Source organism: Nomascus leucogenys, chromosome 15 (genome assembly GCF_006542625.1).
Source record: "Nomascus leucogenys isolate Asia chromosome 15, Asia_NLE_v1, whole genome shotgun sequence".
NCBI classification, from domain to species: Eukaryota; Metazoa; Chordata; class Mammalia; order Primates; family Hylobatidae; genus Nomascus; species Nomascus leucogenys.
The window spans coordinates 16,564,406-16,583,944 of NC_044395.1; the positions used below are offsets into that span (position 1 = coordinate 16,564,406).

General features: G+C 43.0%; 1 protein-coding gene across 3 annotated transcripts in view; it reads left to right on the forward strand.

The window, feature by feature from the left end:
* Positions 1-772: 772 nt before the first annotated feature.
* JAML (junction adhesion molecule like) overlaps positions 773-19,539 on the forward strand; it is a 33,765-nt gene continuing 14,998 nt past the window's right edge. The window contains exons 1-4 of one of the 3 annotated variants that reach the window (XM_003253219.4): positions 773-1,641; positions 13,085-13,147; positions 15,402-15,556; positions 17,244-17,469. In XM_003253219.4, the coding sequence (XP_003253267.1) occupies positions 13,105-13,147; positions 15,402-15,556; positions 17,244-17,469 (424 nt within the window). In that variant the 5' untranslated portion in view covers positions 773-1,641; positions 13,085-13,104. Of the gene's footprint in view, positions 1,642-13,084; positions 13,148-14,606; positions 15,060-15,401; positions 15,557-17,243; positions 17,470-19,539 lie in introns of those variants that run through there. The other 2 variants (XM_003253221.4, XM_012495989.2) reach the window with 2 other exon arrangements.

The window sequence follows — 19,539 nt, forward strand, 5'->3', positions numbered from 1 at the left end:
AGCACAGAATGATTCATGAATCAGGCAGTCTCCTGAGCCAGAGTAGGCTCAGAGACTCCAGCACAGCCATGTGGTGGAAGATTTATGGACAGCAAAATGAAAGTGATGTACAGAAAACAGAAGTGAGGTACAGAAACAGCCGGATTGGTTACAGCTCGGTGTTTGCCTTATTTGAATAGTTTGAATCATTGGCCATCTTCGATTGGCCAAACTCAGTGACTGGCACAAAAGTAGACTACAGTCTGTCTACTATTCCATTTACGTTGTAGTTCATGATGTACAGAGAAACCTTTAGGCCAAACTTAAAATATGTAAGGAGGCAGCTTTAGGCTAAACTTGATTTAACAGTGGTTTTCAGCATCGTGCAACCAGTCATGTCTGAGCTGTACCCTCACAAGAACCTGCAGAGATTCCGTGGTGTGCTGGAACCAGCTTACATAGCAAGAGCTGATTACAGGCTGAGTATCCCTAATCTGAAAATACAAAACCTGAAATACTCCAAAATCTGAAACTTTGAGTGCCAACATGATTCTCCAAAGAAATGCTTATTGGAGCATTTTGGATTTTCAGACTAGGGATGTTCAACTGGTATGTATTCGGCAAATATTCTAAAATCTGAAAAAAATATGAAATCTGAAACATTTCTGGTCCCAAGTATATTGGATAAGGGATATTCAACCTGTATTAAGTTTTTTAGGAATTTTGCAGGCCAGTTGTTAAACTGTTGGTGACTTGAAATAGGCTATGATGGGAATATTTATGCTGTGGAGATTGCTGGCTCTCTAGCACATCACTTCTCAAGGACCATGCAGCATAGTGTTTGGGAGCAAGCGTTCAACAGCTTTTCAGATGATACAGGATAAGTTCCATAAGATGAGTCTGCCCACGCCTAGGTCAAGCCAATCTAGCCGAGGTTGAAAGTGCATACATTGAGAACACCTATTTTGAAGTGGTGACTAAGACTGAGAGGTATCTTGAAGTGAAGAAACCTTGAGTTCTAATCTAGGATGTCCAAGTCACTCAAGAGGTTCTCTATGGGAATCAATGGCTGCTTGTATTCTGGAAATGCTGATATCACACGGCCAGAGGAAACTTTCATGTCTATGTGGTGAGTTGGAGGACTGGGCAGGCGTATCTTTGGAAGCAGGGATTGGGTGATTGCCTGGCGAGGTTGCACCTCTGTTTTGAGAGGAAAAATGAAAGAGATTGCTGTATCTTTAACACAGAATGTTTTGTGTTAATATTACATTTATTGTATTTTGTTTGCATGAAATGGATTTCTTTCTCAGCACCTATTTGCCTGGTGCCATTCAAGCTCCTACCCTCAGAAGGCTTGTCATCTAAAAGGGGAGATGGCACCTGAACAGGTCTGAGTGCAAGCTTCACCTCAGTAGGTTGAATTTGTCACCTCTTTTTAGAATGAAAGTATACATAGCAATTGGGTAATGGGCCAGATGACTGAAATGAGAACCTTGATTTAGAGGTTCCTCTTTGCATCTCTGCAGCCACTTCAGAAGGCACGTGTTTGGTTTGCTCTGAGCCTATCCTAGAGTGCTCACAGCAGTCTTTCAGTTGAGCTTGGGGACTGCAGCTGTGGGGAGATTTCAGTGCATTGCCTCCCCTGGGTGCTCTTCATCTTGGGTAAGCAGTTGCTTTGAATTTCTTAAGCCATTATTTGAACTTTTCTCACGCAGAAGTGTGCCAGTCCTGAAGGCTGGTTGAATTGGTAGTGTCTCGGGATTGTGAAGCCATGATTGCAGAACTCTTGATCTCTGCAGGGGGATGTCATAAAATAGTCTAATGGGTGCTGTTTCAGTTACTGTCATGTAGAGTAACTTAGGTGAATCTCCTCAGCAAAAAGAGGAGCAAAGTTTCATCATAATAAGAGTACATGACAATGATGATGACAAGGCTTCAGCTTTTAAGTCACCCGTGGGTTTAGGTACAGCTGTGACTGGCTGTTCTTGAGCTCACAGCAGAGCTCTTTCTTCACTGTTTTTCTTTTTAGAAGACTGTTTTTAATTTTATTTTAAAACAAATTTTATTGTGTATATTTAAGGTATACAACATGATGTTGTGGGATACATGTAGAGAGTAAAAAGTTTACTGTGGTGAAGCAGATTAATATAGCCATCATTTTACATAGTTATACCACTGTTTTTCTTCTCCCCATTATAGACCAGCCAATATTTAACCTTTAGAAGCCCGAGACTTAAATCTCCCAAGAGAGCTAGGCTACTGTCCATACTTGTTACACCCTCAGCACAGCCCTGACCTTGGGAAAGGCTGATGCAGGATGGTTTAGGTATAACCCACTCTGAAGAAGGGAGCAGGAGTAAGGACCTCCAGGGTCCCATTCGTGTAGAGCATTAACCGATGTGACCTAGACTGTGTTACAGAAGCCACGTGACCTACCAGTCTGTATTCAATGGCTTAACAAGGGAAAATGAGGGCGTATTTTAAGAGACATGACTTAGAGTGGTTATATGGACTTGTAGACCTAAAAACATCTGAGAGCCTAGAAGTGCACAGCAGTGTGCGGATAGATTGAGAGGACTCGGCTCTGCAGGTGGACAACACTCTGTGAGTAAAAGAAGGCTGTGCAGTTGTCCGTTTGCTCGGCGGTTAGTTGTCCTTACTAGGGACCAACACTGAGAGACAGCAGCTGTCCCTTATTTTGTCTCATGATGTTGTAATTTGGGGGGTAACTTTCACATCTTGTATGGTAGTCTCATTGTAGCATGTCTCTTTTCTGAAGATTTATTTTCTGTAGTAACTGCCAAGGAGAATAATTCCCCTACACTGTTTAGTAAGTTTAAAAAATTGGCACATAATAATTACACATATTTATGGGGTACACAGGAGTGTTGTGATACATACAATGTATAGTGATTGGATCAGGCTAATTAGCATATCCGTCATCTCAAACTTTTTTTCATTTATTTGTGTTAGGAACACTCAGTATCCTTCTACCTCTTTGAAACTATATATCATTGTTAACCATAGCCATCTTAAAGTGGTATAGGACAATAGAACTTATTCTTCCTATCTAGCTGTAATTTTGTTTCCTTTGACAAATTCTCCCTATGTCCCTTCCCCTCTAGTATCCTCTGTTCTACTTTTTTACTTCTATGAGGTCAATGTTTTTAGCTTCCACGTATGAGTGAGTACATTCAGTGTTTAAGTTTCTGTTCCTGGCTTATCTCACTTTACAGAATGTCTTCCAGTTCCATCTGTGTTACTGTGAATCACAGGATTTCATTCTTTTTAATGCCCAAATAATATTTCATTGTGTACATATATCACATTTTCTTTACCCGTTTATCTATTGTTGGACACCTAGATTGATTCTATGTCTTGGCTATTGTAATAAGTGCTGCAATAAACATGGGAGTGCAGATGTGTCTCTTCAATATACTGATTTCCTTTCCTTTGGATAAATGCCCAGTGGTGGGATTGCTCGATCATATAGTAGTTTTATTTGTAGTTTTTTGAGGGACTTCCATATTGTCTTGGGTGGTGACTAGCCAGGGCTGGTGTCATGGGTGGTAAGGGTATTTACCAAGACAGTCATAAGTAAAGAAAGGCAGATTTATTACAGAAGGTGTGAAAATACATTGCAAGGTTGCTGGCAGCACAGCAGGGAAAGGGCTGTCTGCAAAGAGGTAGGGACTAGAGAGAAGTTTTATAGGGTTGTGCTGGAGGGGGCTACCTGTGGAACAAGGTCACTTTGCCCACAGATGTCATTGTGCCCTTGGGTTGTTTGATTAGCTATCTCTCAGAACAATCGTTCATTGTTCTTCCCCACCTGGGACCCTCCCCAATTGGGGCCCCTTCCTCATTGTTGCTTACTTATCAGGACTCTACATTCCACCCCTGGCAGAACAACAATGACAAATCTTTGGCATTGGGCAGAGGTCTCATCTTCCAACTGCTTCCTGCTGACCAGGAGCATAGAGTTCTCCCTAACTAGGATTGTTGATCTGTCAAGAGACCCATCCTGGATTGTGGGACCTAGGATATTGGATTTTGCTGGAGGAAGGGTCTCATCAGAGAGTGGGAGCATGTCAAGGCAAAACTGGTATCCAGCTGAATTCTGGGGAGACTTGTAAAGGTAGCAGGCATCACTGTGGAGAGACCGATATCCCATTCACAGCATAATTTGAAGGTGAAACTGCTGAATTCTAGTAGATACAATTTTATTTCTTAAGCCAGTTACTGAAAAGATGAAGAAAAACCTTTTGCAGTCTGACTGTTTTTCCTTATTGAAAGCCCATTTAGACAACCTGGAAGTTACTTGATGAAAAAGTGTTTGAATTTAAACACAGCATAGGGAACCAATTTTAGACAGACTAAATTTCTTTCATGAATTTTCTCATTACTTACACCAGTCATGACTATCTATGATAGGCTTGGACTTTCTGACTTGTCCTAAACTTCCCTTTTTCTTAACAATCAGTCATTTTACTTTATGACAAGAATTTACCACACAAGATCCATTCTTATATAAAATTTCTTTCTTTACAACTATCCTTATCAAGAATACCTCTTTACCTTTATAACTTTCTTCTTCTTCTTTTTATTTTTATTTTTATTTTAATTTTTTTGAGACAGGGTCTCATTCTATCGCCCAGGCTGGAGTGCAGTGGTATGATCTCGGCTCACTGTAACCTCTGCTTCCCGAGTTCAAGTGATTCTTGTGCCTCAGCCTCCCAAGTAGCTGGGACTACAGGTGTGTGTCACCACACCCAACTAATTTTTGTATTTTTTTTAGTAGAGACAGGGCTTTGCCATGTTGGCCAGGCTGATCTTGAATTCCTGACCACAGGTGATCTGCATGCCTTGGCCTTCCAAAGTGCTGGGATTACAGGCTTGAGTTACCACGTCCGGCCTATATGTAACCTTTAAGTAACCTTTGAATTAGACAAAAAATATTTTCCGTTTGTTAGGAAGTTAAGGGTTATACTGCATGTTACTGTGCGAGTTCTGTGAAGGGGCCACATATGAGGAGGTTATCCCCCCTCAAGAGATTGCTAGGTTAAATTTCTTGCTAGGGTGTGTCTGTATAGGTGTGGGCTATTTTTAAACCCCCGAGATAGTGAGCCACCATGCCCAGTTGTCCCATTACTCTTTTAGGTGAGGCCAATAGTTAAAACCCTCTGAGCTAGACAAAATTACATTCTCTGTAACAGAAACCATATTCACACGCCTTCTTATAACCTCCCACCAAAACACATTCTTTACTTACACTGTCTTTATTTTTTATGTTATTTACACTGTCTTTATTTTTTAAAATCATTAGAGTCACATGACCTAAAAGGGATTAAAGTTTCAATTTTTTCTGGTAATATGTTTGATTTTAGTTTCTTTAAGCCAATTAATTAGAACTCTTTTATATAAATACTATACACACAACACATATAAATATACAGACAGACAGAAATAGAGAATCAAGACAAAATTCCATTGACTGAGAAGTTCTTAGAGGGAAAGCAGAGGCTTTTTGTTTGTTTAGACGGAGTCTTGCTCTGTTGCCAGGTTGGAATGCAGTGGCGTGATCACAGCTCGCTGCAGCCTCAACCTCCCGGGCTCAGGTGATCCTCCCACTTCAGCCTCCTGAGTAGCTAGGACTACAGGTGCCTGCCACTACACCCAGCTAATTTTTGTATTTTTTTTTTTCGTACAGATAGGGTTTCGCCAAGTTGCCCAAACTCCTGGGCTCAAGCGATCTAGGCTCTCTCAAACTCCTGGGCTCAAGCGATCTGTCCACCTCGGCCTCTCAAAGTGCTAGAATTATAGGCATGAGCCACCGTGCCCGGCCAGCAGGGGCTTTTAAAACAATATCTGTATACATACAGCCCAAATATCATCTTTAATTAAGTTGATTTCTGACTATGGAGTTCTCAAAATAAAAATCCTTTAAAAATATTTTATTACCAGATTTTAGCCAGGACAAATGGCCAATATTTCAGGCTTTTGAATCTTTACCTAAAGGTAACCTCCTATGTGAAATTAATAAACCTTAAGTAAGGGGATAACTTAAACATGGACACACAAGGTCCATGTGTGTCTGGAGACACAAGGTGTCTCCAAAGAGATGGTAAGCAATTTACAAGATCTAGAATTGCCCCAAAAGTAACTCAGAGAAAAGAAAATTTCAAGACAGGAAATTAGGAGCTGTCCATGGAGGGGAAAAGAATCAATAAATGATTAAATCACAAAAGACTCACTTTTGGGGCCAGGAATTGAACCCAGGGCACCACTGTGAGAGGGCAAAGCTTTAGCAGTTGAGCTACAGCAGGGGTCCTCAACCCCTGGGCAGTAGACTGGCACTGGTTCATGGCCTGTTAGGAACCGAACCGCTCAGCAGGAGGTAAGTGGAGGGCGAACAAGCAAGCATTACTGCCTGAGCTCTGCCTCCTTTCAGATCAGCGAGGGTATTAGATTCTCATGGGAGCATGAACCCTATTGTGAACTGCACATGCGAGGGATCTAGGTTTCATGCTTCTTGTGAGAATCTAATGCCTGGTGATCTGAGGTGGAACAGTTTCATCCCCAAACCATCACCCACCCTCCCTGGTCGGTGGAAAAATTGTCTTCCACGAAACAGGTCCCTGGTGCCAAAACGATTGGGGACCAGTGACCTATGGTGCAAGGTGACTGCTGTTGTTTTTTTCCAGGAGGAGTTTAGAGCATTTGCAAGTTTGCAAAGGATTTTAACTGCTCAAGAGAACTTTCTAGGACTAGCCATGTTATTATTACGCACGCTTCTTTTAATTTAGCCTTTTCCTTTTAATGGTGTACTCAGTTCCAATAGTGACTGAATCTAAAAGCCTGTTGAACTCCAGATAGTGATTTTCCAGATTTTTACCATATAAACAAAAGGTAGTTCCAGAAAGGGGTAGAGGAGGCAACTCTATGACAGGCAGCTCTTGAACAAGGGGAAATTAATAATTTTACTTGCCACCTCCGGAGTCACCCTTGGCTTTGTTTAGTTGTGATTTGGAATTCAGCTGGGGCAGAGAGCCCACTTCAGTTTAAGGCCATCAGGGGCTAGAATTCTGTCCTCAGGGCCTTTCAGCCCTCAGGACAGTCCCGTTTTCAGCAGCTGAGCTTGTGGCAGAGGGTACAAGCTGTGCGGGGCTTTTTCCCATGTATCCCATTGGGGCAGTTTGCCTTCCAGAGGGCACTTACCTGGAGCAGTGTCCTTAGGGCAAACTGGAGGGAGCTGAGGGCTTCTAAATCAGCCAACAATTGAGCCTGCCTTTCTTCCCTGCATTTTTCTTTCTCCTTAGCCCTGTCCTCCTCATTCTGCTCTTGGTTATAAAAGACTGAGGAGGCTAAATTGAGGATTTTTTTTGCATAGGGACCACGCTGTATTACACAAGAAAGGTAGGTGTTTCTTTTTGAGAGTCTAAGGGTTAAATTTGTCTCAATGTTTTAGGATGCAATGCAGAGGTGAGTCTGAAGGAACAGATGGGATTTGTCCCATGGTGGGACTGGAAAATGATGAGCCAACCTCTGGGGGCTAATGTCCGCTGGGGACACAAACTGCTTTCTCTTGGGGCTTCTCGCTAAGGAAAAGCGTTCCACTCACATCCACTGATGGACTTGGGTGCACTTTCTAAAGGGCATCCCAGCTATCAGAAAGACTCTCGGCACTGGGGCCTTGCACTGGATGATCGCTTCAGGTATGAGGAGAGGGGAGGGGAATGGGGAGACTCACTGCTCTGAGGCTGCTTGAGCTCACCTAGTTTGGGAACATCCAGAGCAGGAGGTCTGCCTGTCTTCATGTGGAGAATTTAGAGTGAGAAAGAGGGGGGTCTGAGTTCCCCAAACCACATGTGCCAATTGTGACACATAGAGGGACTTTTGACCAGGAAAGGTAGGAGAGGGTTTTCCTCTTTCCGGGGCAAGGCAGACAAAACTCTTCAGCCCCTGGCCTTCAGGCCACACCAGGAAGTGGCCCTGGCCAGTTGTCATAAGTCGCCAGAGGGATACTAGAGTTTGTATCAGTTGAAAACTGAAAAGGAAAGCAAACTCTGATTGGGTGGTGACTTCTCACCAGGACCTTCTGGTCCACAGGGAGCAGCCCTGGCCAGGATCTTCAGTTGTCTCTAAACTTGGATGCTGTTCACTGAGATAGTGGAGTTGGAGGAGAGGCAAGGGAGAGAGTAGGGGAGAGGTCCCCAAGCAATCCCCTTTTGGATCACCAAAATGTTGCAGGTAGTGACTAGCTAGGGCCGATGTCACCGGCAGCAAATGTATTTACCAAGACAGTCATAGGAAAGAAAGACAGATTTATTAGAGAAGGTATGAAAACATGTTGCAAGGTTGTAATGGGCAGCACAGCAGAGAAGGCGCTGTCTGCAAAGAGGCAGGGGCTGAAGGGAAGTTTTATAGGGTCGTGCTGGAGGGGGCTACCTATGAAAGAGGTCATTGTGCCCATAGAAGTCATTATGCCCTCAGGTTGTTTGATTAGCTATGTCTCAGAACAGTTGTTCATTGTTCTTCCTCACCTGGGCCCTCCCCCAGCTGTGGCCCCCTCCTCATCGTTGCTTACTTATCAGGACTACACACATACTGTTCTCCATAGTGGCTGTACTAGTTTGCATTCCTACCAACAATGTATAAGAGTCCCCTTTTCTCTGCATCCTCAGCATTTGTTATTTTTTTGTCTTTTTGATAATAACCACCCTAACTGGAGTGAGATGATAGCTCATTGTGGGTTTGATTTGCATTTCCATGATTACTGATATTGAGAATTTTTTTTCATATATGTGTTGGCCATTTGTATGTCTTCTTTTGAGAAATGTCTGTTCAGACCATTTGCCCATTTTTAACACCCCTACACTATTAGTAACAGAAAAGAAGATCCTGATAGTTATAACCCCCTAGAAGAACAGAAGGTATTTGCCAGAATTTATATTGTGAAAGAACCATGAGCTCAGGTGAAAATATTTGGCCAACAGATGAGATAACTTACTATGGAGAATTATCTCAAAACATCTGCTGAGGAGATAAATCAGTATCTGGAAAGAGAAGGAAGCAGGGTAGAAGTTGCGAATATCAAAGGTGTCTATTATCAAGGTGCTTAAGGTGCTTCTGAATGCTTTTGCTGGATTTTTTTAAAACTGAAATTCATTTTATTCATCTACATATGAAATCAGAATTTTGTTATTCAGCTAAATATGTATATATAAAATTCAGAATTTGTGTGTGTTGGTGAATATATAGATAGGAATTTGCAAATATCTGTCAACTCACTAGGAAATTCAAACTTGAATAGTGTTCTTGGTAAATGTCCAAGGTGTTATGAACTCATTTGACAAGTAGTTACTGAAGATGTCCCTGTACCTCACACCACGCTGGCACTGGGAGTGTGGTGGCTCATGGGCATGGCTCTTGGCTTCATGGAGCTTATAGTCTTGGGGGTGGAGCTAGAGAGCAGGGTCTTAATTAAATGAGCACACAAATAAATAGATAATTAGACATAGTGGCCCATGCCCTAAAGGAAAGGTAGAGGTACTATTAAGACATGTGGCTGCTGGGCATGGTGGCTCACACCTGTAGTCCCAGCACTTTGGTAGACTGAAGTGGGTGGATCACATGAGACGGGGAGTTTTAGACCAGCCTGGCCAACATGGTGAAACCCTGTCTCTACTAAAAGTACAAAATTAGCCAGGCATGGTGGCGCATGCCTGTAATCCCAGCTACTCAGGAGGCTGAGGCAGGAGAATCACTTGAACCTGGGAGGTGGAGGTTGCGGTGAGCTGAGATTGTGCCATTGCACTCCAGCCTAGGCAACAAGACTGAAACTCCATCTCAAAAAAAAAAAAAAAAAAAAAAAGACATGTGGCTTGGGGACCTGTCCTGGGATGAATGGTTGAGGAGAAGTTTCCCGAGGAAATGATATTTAATTTAAGATGTGAGCGAGGAGTAGGCGTTAACTGGGTGAAGGCCTGAGCAAGGTGGATTAGAGGACCATTCAGTCAGGAGGAGCAGATTAATCTTGTTTTGACAAATAACTTCAGAAAAGCTTTGCTCTAAAATATTGATTACTTTCTCAAATGTGAAGGAAGAGCATAGAGTGGCAAAGACACAGGCTCGGATCCAGGATGCCTGGGTTTGAATCCTCGCTCTGCCACTTGCACTGTGTTCTTAGGCAAGTCACATTGTCATTCTCTGCCTCATTTCCTCATCTGTAAAACCTCATGGGGTTGTTGTGAGGATTAAATGAGTTAATGTGTAAAGCACCCAGGGCCTGGCATTAACCTTCTCTGCTTTATAACATATCAACTACTGATTTCTAGTGTGCTGCTCTATTAAGAAAAAGGTCTGATCTTTTAATATTGAAAACAAGGCCCAGTGATTTTCCCAAAGATCAAAGAGTTGGTTAAAGGAAGATCTGAGGCCAGAAGAGCATTTAAAAAAAACTCTTAGTAATTTTTCCGCTAAAATCATTGCTTCTCTCTTCACTGAGTTCTAGTGGTGCATTTGAGTATGTAGGACTGACAATGAGAGTCTTCTATTCATGATACTCATGTTTCTTAGAATTTGTTTGAAGATGGTTTGGGTGTGGCTCTGAGTTACTCAGGTTTAGTGCCAAGATTCAGAATCTTTTTAGAGTCGCTGGCTTCCTCTTAGAATAGAGTGGAGCAGGGGCTGCTGCAAGATGCCTTTAAGTTGATTTCAACTTAATGGTCACATTGTCAGCTATGAGCATTTATCCAGTATATGCCAGGCATTTTACCAGTGCTGTAACATGGTAACAGGACACACATAAATAAGGCACGTATGGTGCTGCCTTTTAGAGTCTGCAGACTTGAGTTGGTGGCAGACATATAAATTAGTCATTACTCCTCCATGCGGTTGGTGAGCTGCAGGGGGGATGTCCCACTGCTAAGTGCTGTTTTCTGGGCAGAGGAGGGAGCACAACCAACTCCCCGGGGAAGGCAACAGATGTCCCAGATGTGATGAACTGATGTTAGGACATACCATAAAGGAAGCGCCTTATGACCCTCATCCATGTATGTATGGGGCAAGGGGGGTGGCATGGAGCAGGAATGGGGTTTTGGTTATGTTGAGAGAGGTCTGTGTTTTCATTAGAGGTTCTTTTGTTTAGGGGAATCTATGTGACTCCTGGTATATCTGGCTCAGTGTAATTATTATCCACATTGTTACAACAAGGTTTGAAAACGGAAACTTAAGTTTCCAGTTCATTCTGATTCATCATTTGCCATTCTTAGAAAGGTAGAAGCTCAGAACCTGAAATCTCCCCTAAAGCTACAAACTCTGTTTCTGACTCTTATCTATATAAAGAATCTTCCATGGTAATGCTTCCCATTTTCAGAGCACAGTTATCTACGTTATCCTATTAGATCCTTTCATTATCAATCCCTTTTAAAGGCAAGGAAACAGGTTCAGCAAGATCAGCTGACTTCTCTGTGTAAGTGGGACCTAAGGTAGGAACCTCCTTGAATAGCTTGACTCTGATTTTCCAGGTAGAGGATTTTGTTGATTGCAAAATACGATTAAGGAATGTCTTAAGTAATCAATTTTTTTTTTTTTTTTTTTTTTTTTTTTGAGACGGAGTCTCGCTCTGTCGCCCAGGCTGGAGTGCAGTGGCGTGATCTCGGCTCACTGCAAGCTCCGCCTACCAGGTTCACGCCATTCTCCTGTCTCAGCCTCCCGTAGCTGGGACTACAGGTGCCCGCCACCATGCCTGGCTAATTTTTTGTATTTTTAGTAGAGATGGGGTTTCACCGTGTTAGCCAGGATGGTCTCGATCTCCTGACCTCGTGATCTGCTCGCCTCGGCCTCCCAAAGTGCTGGGATTACAGGCGTGAGCCACCACGCCCCGCCAAGTAATCAATTTTTATTAATTAAAATGGCTACCGTATGTGCCAGATGTCTCAGCAGAGCTGGGTGGGGTACCTTGCTGTTAATGCAAAAAACATATCTTTCCTCTTAGCAGATTCTGAGGTGGAATCTCCCCAGCGGCAGGGTGGCCAGGGGTAAAGACCACGGCTGAGGCCAGGAGCAGTAGTAGGTGGGAACTCAAGACTGGTTGCACTGTAACTCCTGAGAGTCAGGGTTCTTCTGTTTAGCTAAGAAAATTTGGGGGTGTTTGGTAGAACAGTGAATCCTTTTCCAGGGGCTGGGGAATGCAATGAAATGAATACTACAGAGATAACATGCATATCAAACACATACTTTTGTCCAATGCACAGCCCAATTCTCATTCTAGCCACACTGCCCTGCCTTTAAAAAGTTAAAAAAAATAAGATAAAAAGTTCACCATGGGCCAGGCGCGGTGGCCCATGCCTGTAATTCCAACACTTTGAGAGGCTGAGGTGGAGGATCGCTGGAGCCCAGGAGTTTGAGACCAGCTTGGGCAACACAGTGAGACTTCTCTACTACTTAAAAAAAAAAAAAATATATATATATATATATATATATATTAGCAAGTGTGGTGTAGCATGCCCGTAGTCTCAGCTACTCAGGAGGCTGAGACAGGAAGGTTGCTTGAGCCCCGGAGATCACGTCACTGCACTCCAGTCTGGGCAACAGAGTGAGACTCTGTTCCCGCCCCCCACCTCTTCCTCCCAAAAAAGTAGTAATTCTAATTTAGGTGGAGAGATGGGGAAAAATTTCAGGCTGGATATCCTATAATTTTTTGTTTGTGTGAAACATACAGGTAGTGGAAAGTCTAGGGTTGTCATCTCAAGGGCATCCTGCAATCATTTCCTTTTTTTCTCTTGAAAAGCAACTTTCATCTGATCTTCCCTTATGGCCAATCTAAAGCAGCCCCCAAGTGACCCTTCAAACACTACTCTGTTTTGTTTCATCATAGCACTTATTGACATCTGGTATTTTCTTATTCATTCATTTGCTTCTTTTTTCCCCACCTCCCGCTACACACAAACTGCAAATGAGCTGGGACCATGTCTGTTTTTCTTGTTCAATGCTGCATACCAGTATCTCAAACAGAGGCTGCTCCATATAGTCCTTCACTATTGGTTTTTTAAATTAATGAACTTCTCTTTACATGATTTTCTGATTTTTGTTCTTTTATCTTAAGATTTGAAAGTTGAGAGCAGCATGTTTTGCCCACTGAAACTCGTCCTGCTGCCAGTGTTACTGGGTAAGTAGAAGCTAAGGGGCTGCGTGGGGTATTTGATTTCTCCTAAGTTCTGTGCATTATTAAAAGCCAATTTTATATATTTTCGATTCCCTTGGGTTTGTTGAAGATGGAAACCCTAATGTGGAACTTCACAGTTTTGTTGAAGCAGCTGTTTTTGAAGCCAGCTAGCTTATGGTTTCTTGGGAAGCTGAATCTTCCTGTTTCCATTAGAAACAGAATGCATTTGGGTCCTAAAGGGTGTTCTGGGACCCTCTTATGTGACAAAGGGAAAGTTTCTCTGTGCCATTCCTGCACTTTAAATTGCTATCTTTAAAACCACAGTTCACCTTGAATCAGGAACTGAAATTACCAAAGAGAGACCCAGAGCTGTTTTTCATACTATGGCCACGCCAGCCTTCTTGTGGTTCCTCAAATGCACTGAGCTCTTTCCCAATTTATGGTGGTTTCCTTTGCCTGGAACCTTCCTCTCAACACTTCACCCTAGTAAGCCCGCCCAATGCTTCCTTACCCTTCAGGTTTCCCCTTATGCTCCACTTCCTTCTGAGGAGCCTGACCTGGCTATCTCCTCAGGCCAGATTGGTCTCCTGTTTACGCCTCCTCCTAAGTGCTGAGCTTTTTTTTGTTGCTCATCTCCACTGGTTTCTAGGTTTTCATCCTTTTCCTCCATGCCTTTTTCTTTGTCCCGTGGATGTAGTTCTGGAAGGAGAAGAAATTAATCAGGTGCTTTGCTCTCATAGCCTTTTCTTTTTCTCTTTATTATTATTTTTTGAACTTTGGACAGTGATTTAAACCCTGACTCAGCAAAGTATACAACAGGGTTGCCTTTGCTCCTATTCCAGGCAATACAGAGTGTGTACAAACATGCACACATGCACGCACACCAAAATGGTGTTCATTAGAGAATTTTTCTCAAAGAAGCAGGGTTATAATGATCTCAGAAGGTATTTAGACATTTTCCCAGAGGTCTGTGGAGCAGCCTGCAGGTTTTTGCCCTCCGATCCGGAGAGCTACCAACCCCTGTATGTGGTGACTTGGTGGCACTGGGGGTTTTGTAGTTTTTTGTGGAGAAGTTTTCCTTTCTTGCAGAAAATCTCATCTTCAGCTGTTTCTCTACCAAGATTGCCCTTCAAGCATCAGTTTCTCTTTGCTTTGGTTGCTATTGTTGCTTCCTAGCAGTCCTTCATTTAATTCTACATACAGTGTTCTTAATATTAAATTCGCTTATTACACTTTCAATCACACATGGAGCTGCTCAATTCTTCCTTACAGGAAAATTCCAAATATTTGTTGGAGCTAATTTTGATTTCTTTCAAAATAATTCCCTCTGAAGGGTTTAGAGTTGATGTTTTCTTTTGTGTCCTCCCTGCTGTGTGGGCCTGCTGTTGGGCAGGAAGTTAACTCTCTTCTCTCAGGGAAACAGCTTGGATGAAAAGACTGGCACATTTTCTGTTCATTCCCTTCACTTGGCTCTTCTCTGATATGAACTGGGCAGCATCTAAATGTATCTTTCTTGATTTTGTTGTCTCTTTGCATAGAGCATATCTTGTGAAAACAGAAATATCCATGTAATGGTTTTTTCTTGTAGTGACCGCTTGAAATTGCTTGAGCAACATACAGATAATGGACAGGGGTCCCTGTGTGAAGCACCTAGAGGCTGGAAAGCTGATGGCAAAGCTGGAGGGGTGAGGCAGGGAGAGGACAAACACAGTGGAAATGCAGGAGGAAAGCTGTGCTCTGTGGTGGCCTAATTACAAGGACTTGCCCTACAGCCAGAATCAGCCAGCAAATGTTTTTGTAAAGGAACTAAAAGAAAGGGAAAAGAGGAAGTAACAAAACGTCCCTTTTCAGAGAGGGAACCAGTGGGAGACTTAAGAGCAAGGAACATCCCATTTCTTCGTTATGGTAAGTGGAGGTGAGTTTCTAAATTGATGATCAGAAAGGAGAGACTTCTGGGTTTCCCTTATTTCTTTAGAAAGGTTGGGAGGAAGAATACCAGAAAAGTGTAAGTGACTAGATAGGAGGAGGGAGCCAGATAGCATTTATTGTAGTATGAAGATTGCAGAATCCTCCTGATGAGCCATATAGGTAACTAGAGGACAGGGATGCCATGCTGCCTTTGAACATGCCTCTGAGGACTTTGTCTATGTCGGATCATCCAGGGAGAGGGGTGTTTAGTACTCCATGATTGAAATTGATTTTTGTTGTTGAGAGTATTTGTCTAAATGATGTGTCCTCTTGCCTTTGACTTCTGTAGATTATTCCTTGGGCCTGAATGACTTGAATGTTTCCCCTGCTGAGCTAACAGTCCATGTGGGTGATTCGGCTCTGATGGGATGTGTTTTCCAGAGCACAGAAGACAAATGCATATTCAAGATAGACTGGATTCTGTCACCAGGAGAGCATGCCAAGGTAACGCAGGGGAAACATCACTATGTAATGGAAGCTCCTGACTGCTGGTGTCAGGACAGAGTGGTGTAAGAGTCAGGCATCAGGTGCCACCAGGAGGTGTTCAAGAGCCAGGGCTTTGGAGATTATCAGAACTAGGCCTCATCCTAGCTCAGGAACTTGGCTATGTTATCAGCTGGGTAAGTAAGTTACTCAACCTTGCTGATCTTAGCTTCCTGAGCTGTTAAGAGGAAGGCAATTACAATGGTAATGCTTACCTTTCAAGTAGTTAAGGGGCTGATGGGAGACACAAACATGAAATGAGAGGTTCCTTGTTCTTGCACGTGAAATTCTTTTAGTTTCCTTCCTTTATCTCTACCCTTTGTTAAGTAGCAGAAGCGGGTGAGAGGGGTAAATTCCGAGGTTCTAGAAAGGAGAGCTCTGACCTAGGCATAAGAACTATACCACAATGATCTTTTTTGGGGTAGGGAGGACAGATTCTTTCAGTGTTCACTGCTCTGTGTGTGTGCTGGGGAATCATCTTTTTCTCCTTTGTGGCTGCTTAAAGTGTTGGGATTAGCAGATGCAGCATGGCTGGGCGAGGTTCTTTCATGGAGCTCTTTGGAGTGAGGAACAGCGTATTAAGCCTCATCAGAGAGTCTGTATAGATACTCGTATATCAGGATCATTTGTGAAAAACATTCCAAGTAGTTTGTTACTAACAATAAAGTCCCAATGTTTGCAAACAAAATATTGTTTTTGTAGCTCAGAGGACATTCCCTGTTGTCCCTATAATGCTACTCTCACTCAAATTTTTATTGGCCTTTATTTTTATAAGAGGGATAAACCCATGGTGTAAGTAGAAATAAGAATTTCTGCTGGGTACAGTAACTCATGCCTGTAATCCCAGCACTTTGGCAGGCTGAGGCGGGGGGATCACTTGAGCTCAAGAGTCCGAGACCAGCCTGGGCAACATGACAAAACCTCATCTCTACAAAAAAACAAACACAAAAATTAGCTGGCTGCAGTGGCATGTACCTGTAGTCCCAGCTACTTGGGAGACTGAGGTGGGAGGGTCACCTGAGCCTAGGAGGTGAAGGCTGCAGTGAGCTGTGATTGTGCCACTGCACTCCAGCCTGGGTGACAGAGGAAAACAATACAAAACCAAAACCAAAGACAAAAGAATTCCCCAGGGCCCAGCCTGGAACCATTCCTTGTGGACGACTCCTTTTGTGTTATGATACTGCTGCCGGGAGGAGGGTAGAATTGAGAAAAGTGGCAGCCAGCCGGCCATGCCTGGAATTCTTACGCCAACACCACCCACAGCACTAGTGAAAATAGATCATGCATTTGAATGCCATCTAATCTGGGGCCGTGGCAGAAAATAGGGTGAAAATGAGAGATGGTTTTCAAAAGTTGTAAGTTTAAAACCGTAGAGTGATCTTCGGAGTGGGTGCTATATTTTACCTTAAACTGTAAGAAATAAAATGCGGACTGCATTTCTCCATTTGTCTTTGTAGAAAGGGAGTCGCAGAGCTTGTGCAAGTTAGACTGTTGCCTGGCACATTATTTTTATTAACTGGATACCAAATGCTTTTGGATCATGATCATGATGATAGCTCTGCTGCCCCCACATAACAGAGTGTTTGGGATCCAGGCTCTTTGGTCTGGCACCTCTTTTGATTTTCTCCAACACTGTTTTGCCCTTCAGGATGAATATGTGCTATACTATTACTCCAATCTCAGTGTGCCCATTGGACGCTTCCAGAACCGCGTACACTTGATGCGGGACGTCTTATGCAATGATGGCTCTCTCCTGCTCCAAGATGTGCAAGAGGCTGACCAGGGAACCTATACTTGTGAAATCCGCCACAAAGGGGAGAGCCAGGTGTTCAAGAAGGCGGTGGTACTGCGTGTGCTTCCAGAGGAGCCCAAAGGTACGCAAATGCTTACTTAAAGAGGGGCCAAGGGGCAAGAGATTTCATGTGCAAGAGGCAAGGAAACTGATTATCTTGAGCAAATGCCAGCCTTTGGGCTAAGTACTTACCACAGAGTGAATCTTCAAAAAATGATCATAATTATTTGAGTCAATAAAAATATAGTTATTTTATTAAATAAAATATTGATAATTATTGTATTATTACTTTAAACACATTTCCTTCCACAAAAGCCCTGTGAAGTATGTTTTGTTCACATATATGTCCAAATATGTTTTGGACACATATTTATTAAATGGAATAACTAGTACTTGAACCCTGGCACCTCTGACAGCAAAGTCCATGTTCTTCTTACTGTGTCCTAATACCTTTCATCAGTTATCCACATTGATGCTACATCTGTATTTTATAGGTACCCTATGTTAGGTGTTCTGGGGGATAGAAAATAAATGAGCAGGCCAGGCTCAGTGGCTCATGCCTGTAATCCTAGCATTTTGGGAGGCTGAGGCAGAAGAATTGCCTGAGCCCAGGGGTTCAAGACTGCAGTGAGCCATGATGGCACCACTGCATTCTAGCCTGGGTAACAGAGCAAGACTCTAACTAAAATAAAAAAAAAAAAAGAAAAGAAAAAAAGGAAAAAGTCTGGGTGTGATGGCTCATGCCTGTAATCCTAGCCCTTTGGGAGCCCGAGGTGGGAGGATCACTTGAGGCCAGTTTGAGACTAGCTTGGGCAACATGGTGAGACCCTATATCTTAAAAAAAAAAAAAAAAAAAATAGCTGGGCGTGATGGCACATGACTGTGGTGGTCTCAGGTACTGGGGAGACTGAGGTGAGAGGATCACTTGAGCCCAGGAGGTGGAGGCTGCAGTGAGCTGTGATCGCACCACTGCACTCCAGCCTGGGTGACAGAGCTGAGACCCTGTCTCTTAAAATAGAAAAAAGAAGAAAGGAGCAGATCTTTCTAACTCTTCTTTGCACTTTATTTTTCCATTTGTAAGTAGAAGGAGTGGGTGGTTTTAAAATTTGTGCTCTGTAGAACCTTAAGCTCCAAGGAACATGACGGGTAAGAGCGGGGCAGGGGGTTGGTAGCAGACATACCTGCTCAGATAGGACCCTAGGCTCCCACCTGCATTGCAGCCAACATCCCTTTCCTTTTTCCTGTTGTATTCATTGGGCTGCCAGGTAAGATTTGGTTTGAATAAGGATTCTGCTGCTTGCAAGCAGTTTGAAAGGGAGAGTATAAGCTGTGGTGGCCCAAGTCATTTAGAAAGTTTTTTTTGCCTCTTTGACTGGGTATTAGTTGAAAGGAATGCAGCTGAGACTGTAACCAAAGGAGGCATTATGCATCCAGAAAAATCTCAAAAGTATTGCAAGCAACTGTAGAAGCTGTTGTATTGGGCTCTAAAGGAAAGGGTGGAGAGATTCAACCAGTTAGCCCGAAAGCTGGAGATAAAATTCTTCCCCCAGAATCTAGAATATTGAGGCACTAAAGTAGTTCTGGATGACAGGGATCATTTCTTACTTAGAAATGGTGGCATTCTTGGAAAGTGTGTATACCAAAATAAATCACTATTGAAAAACCCTCATGTGAAGCCACTTATTCCACTGGAGTTCTGAAATCTTTCATTGTGTAAATAATTTCCATGTCTCTCTTTTATGATAAACTAATGATATCCAAACTAACGTCAGCTAGTGTCTCTAAAATTTAGTTTTACTTATTGATATAAACACTTACAGATAAAAATACGTAAATGAAAGTAAAAGTTTGCAAGCCACAGAACTAGATGCGTTCTTTAAGAGTGTGGAATAGAAGGAACAGTCTGTGACCCCAGGAGAGCTTGCAATGTTGTTAGGGAACTAGAATCTGGGGCCATTTCCTGCCTGCAGCTAGCTTAGGTCCTTAGCCTCCCGGCTCTATTAATGAGCTCCTCCGGTGCACCCTGCTGTCTTCTCTTATGACATTCATCACACCCATTCACTTGTGTCTTCCCTGCTTGCCTGGGCACAACCCCTGGCACAGAGTAAGCAACTAATAAGCATTTGTGGAACGAATGAAATCATTGAGTTAG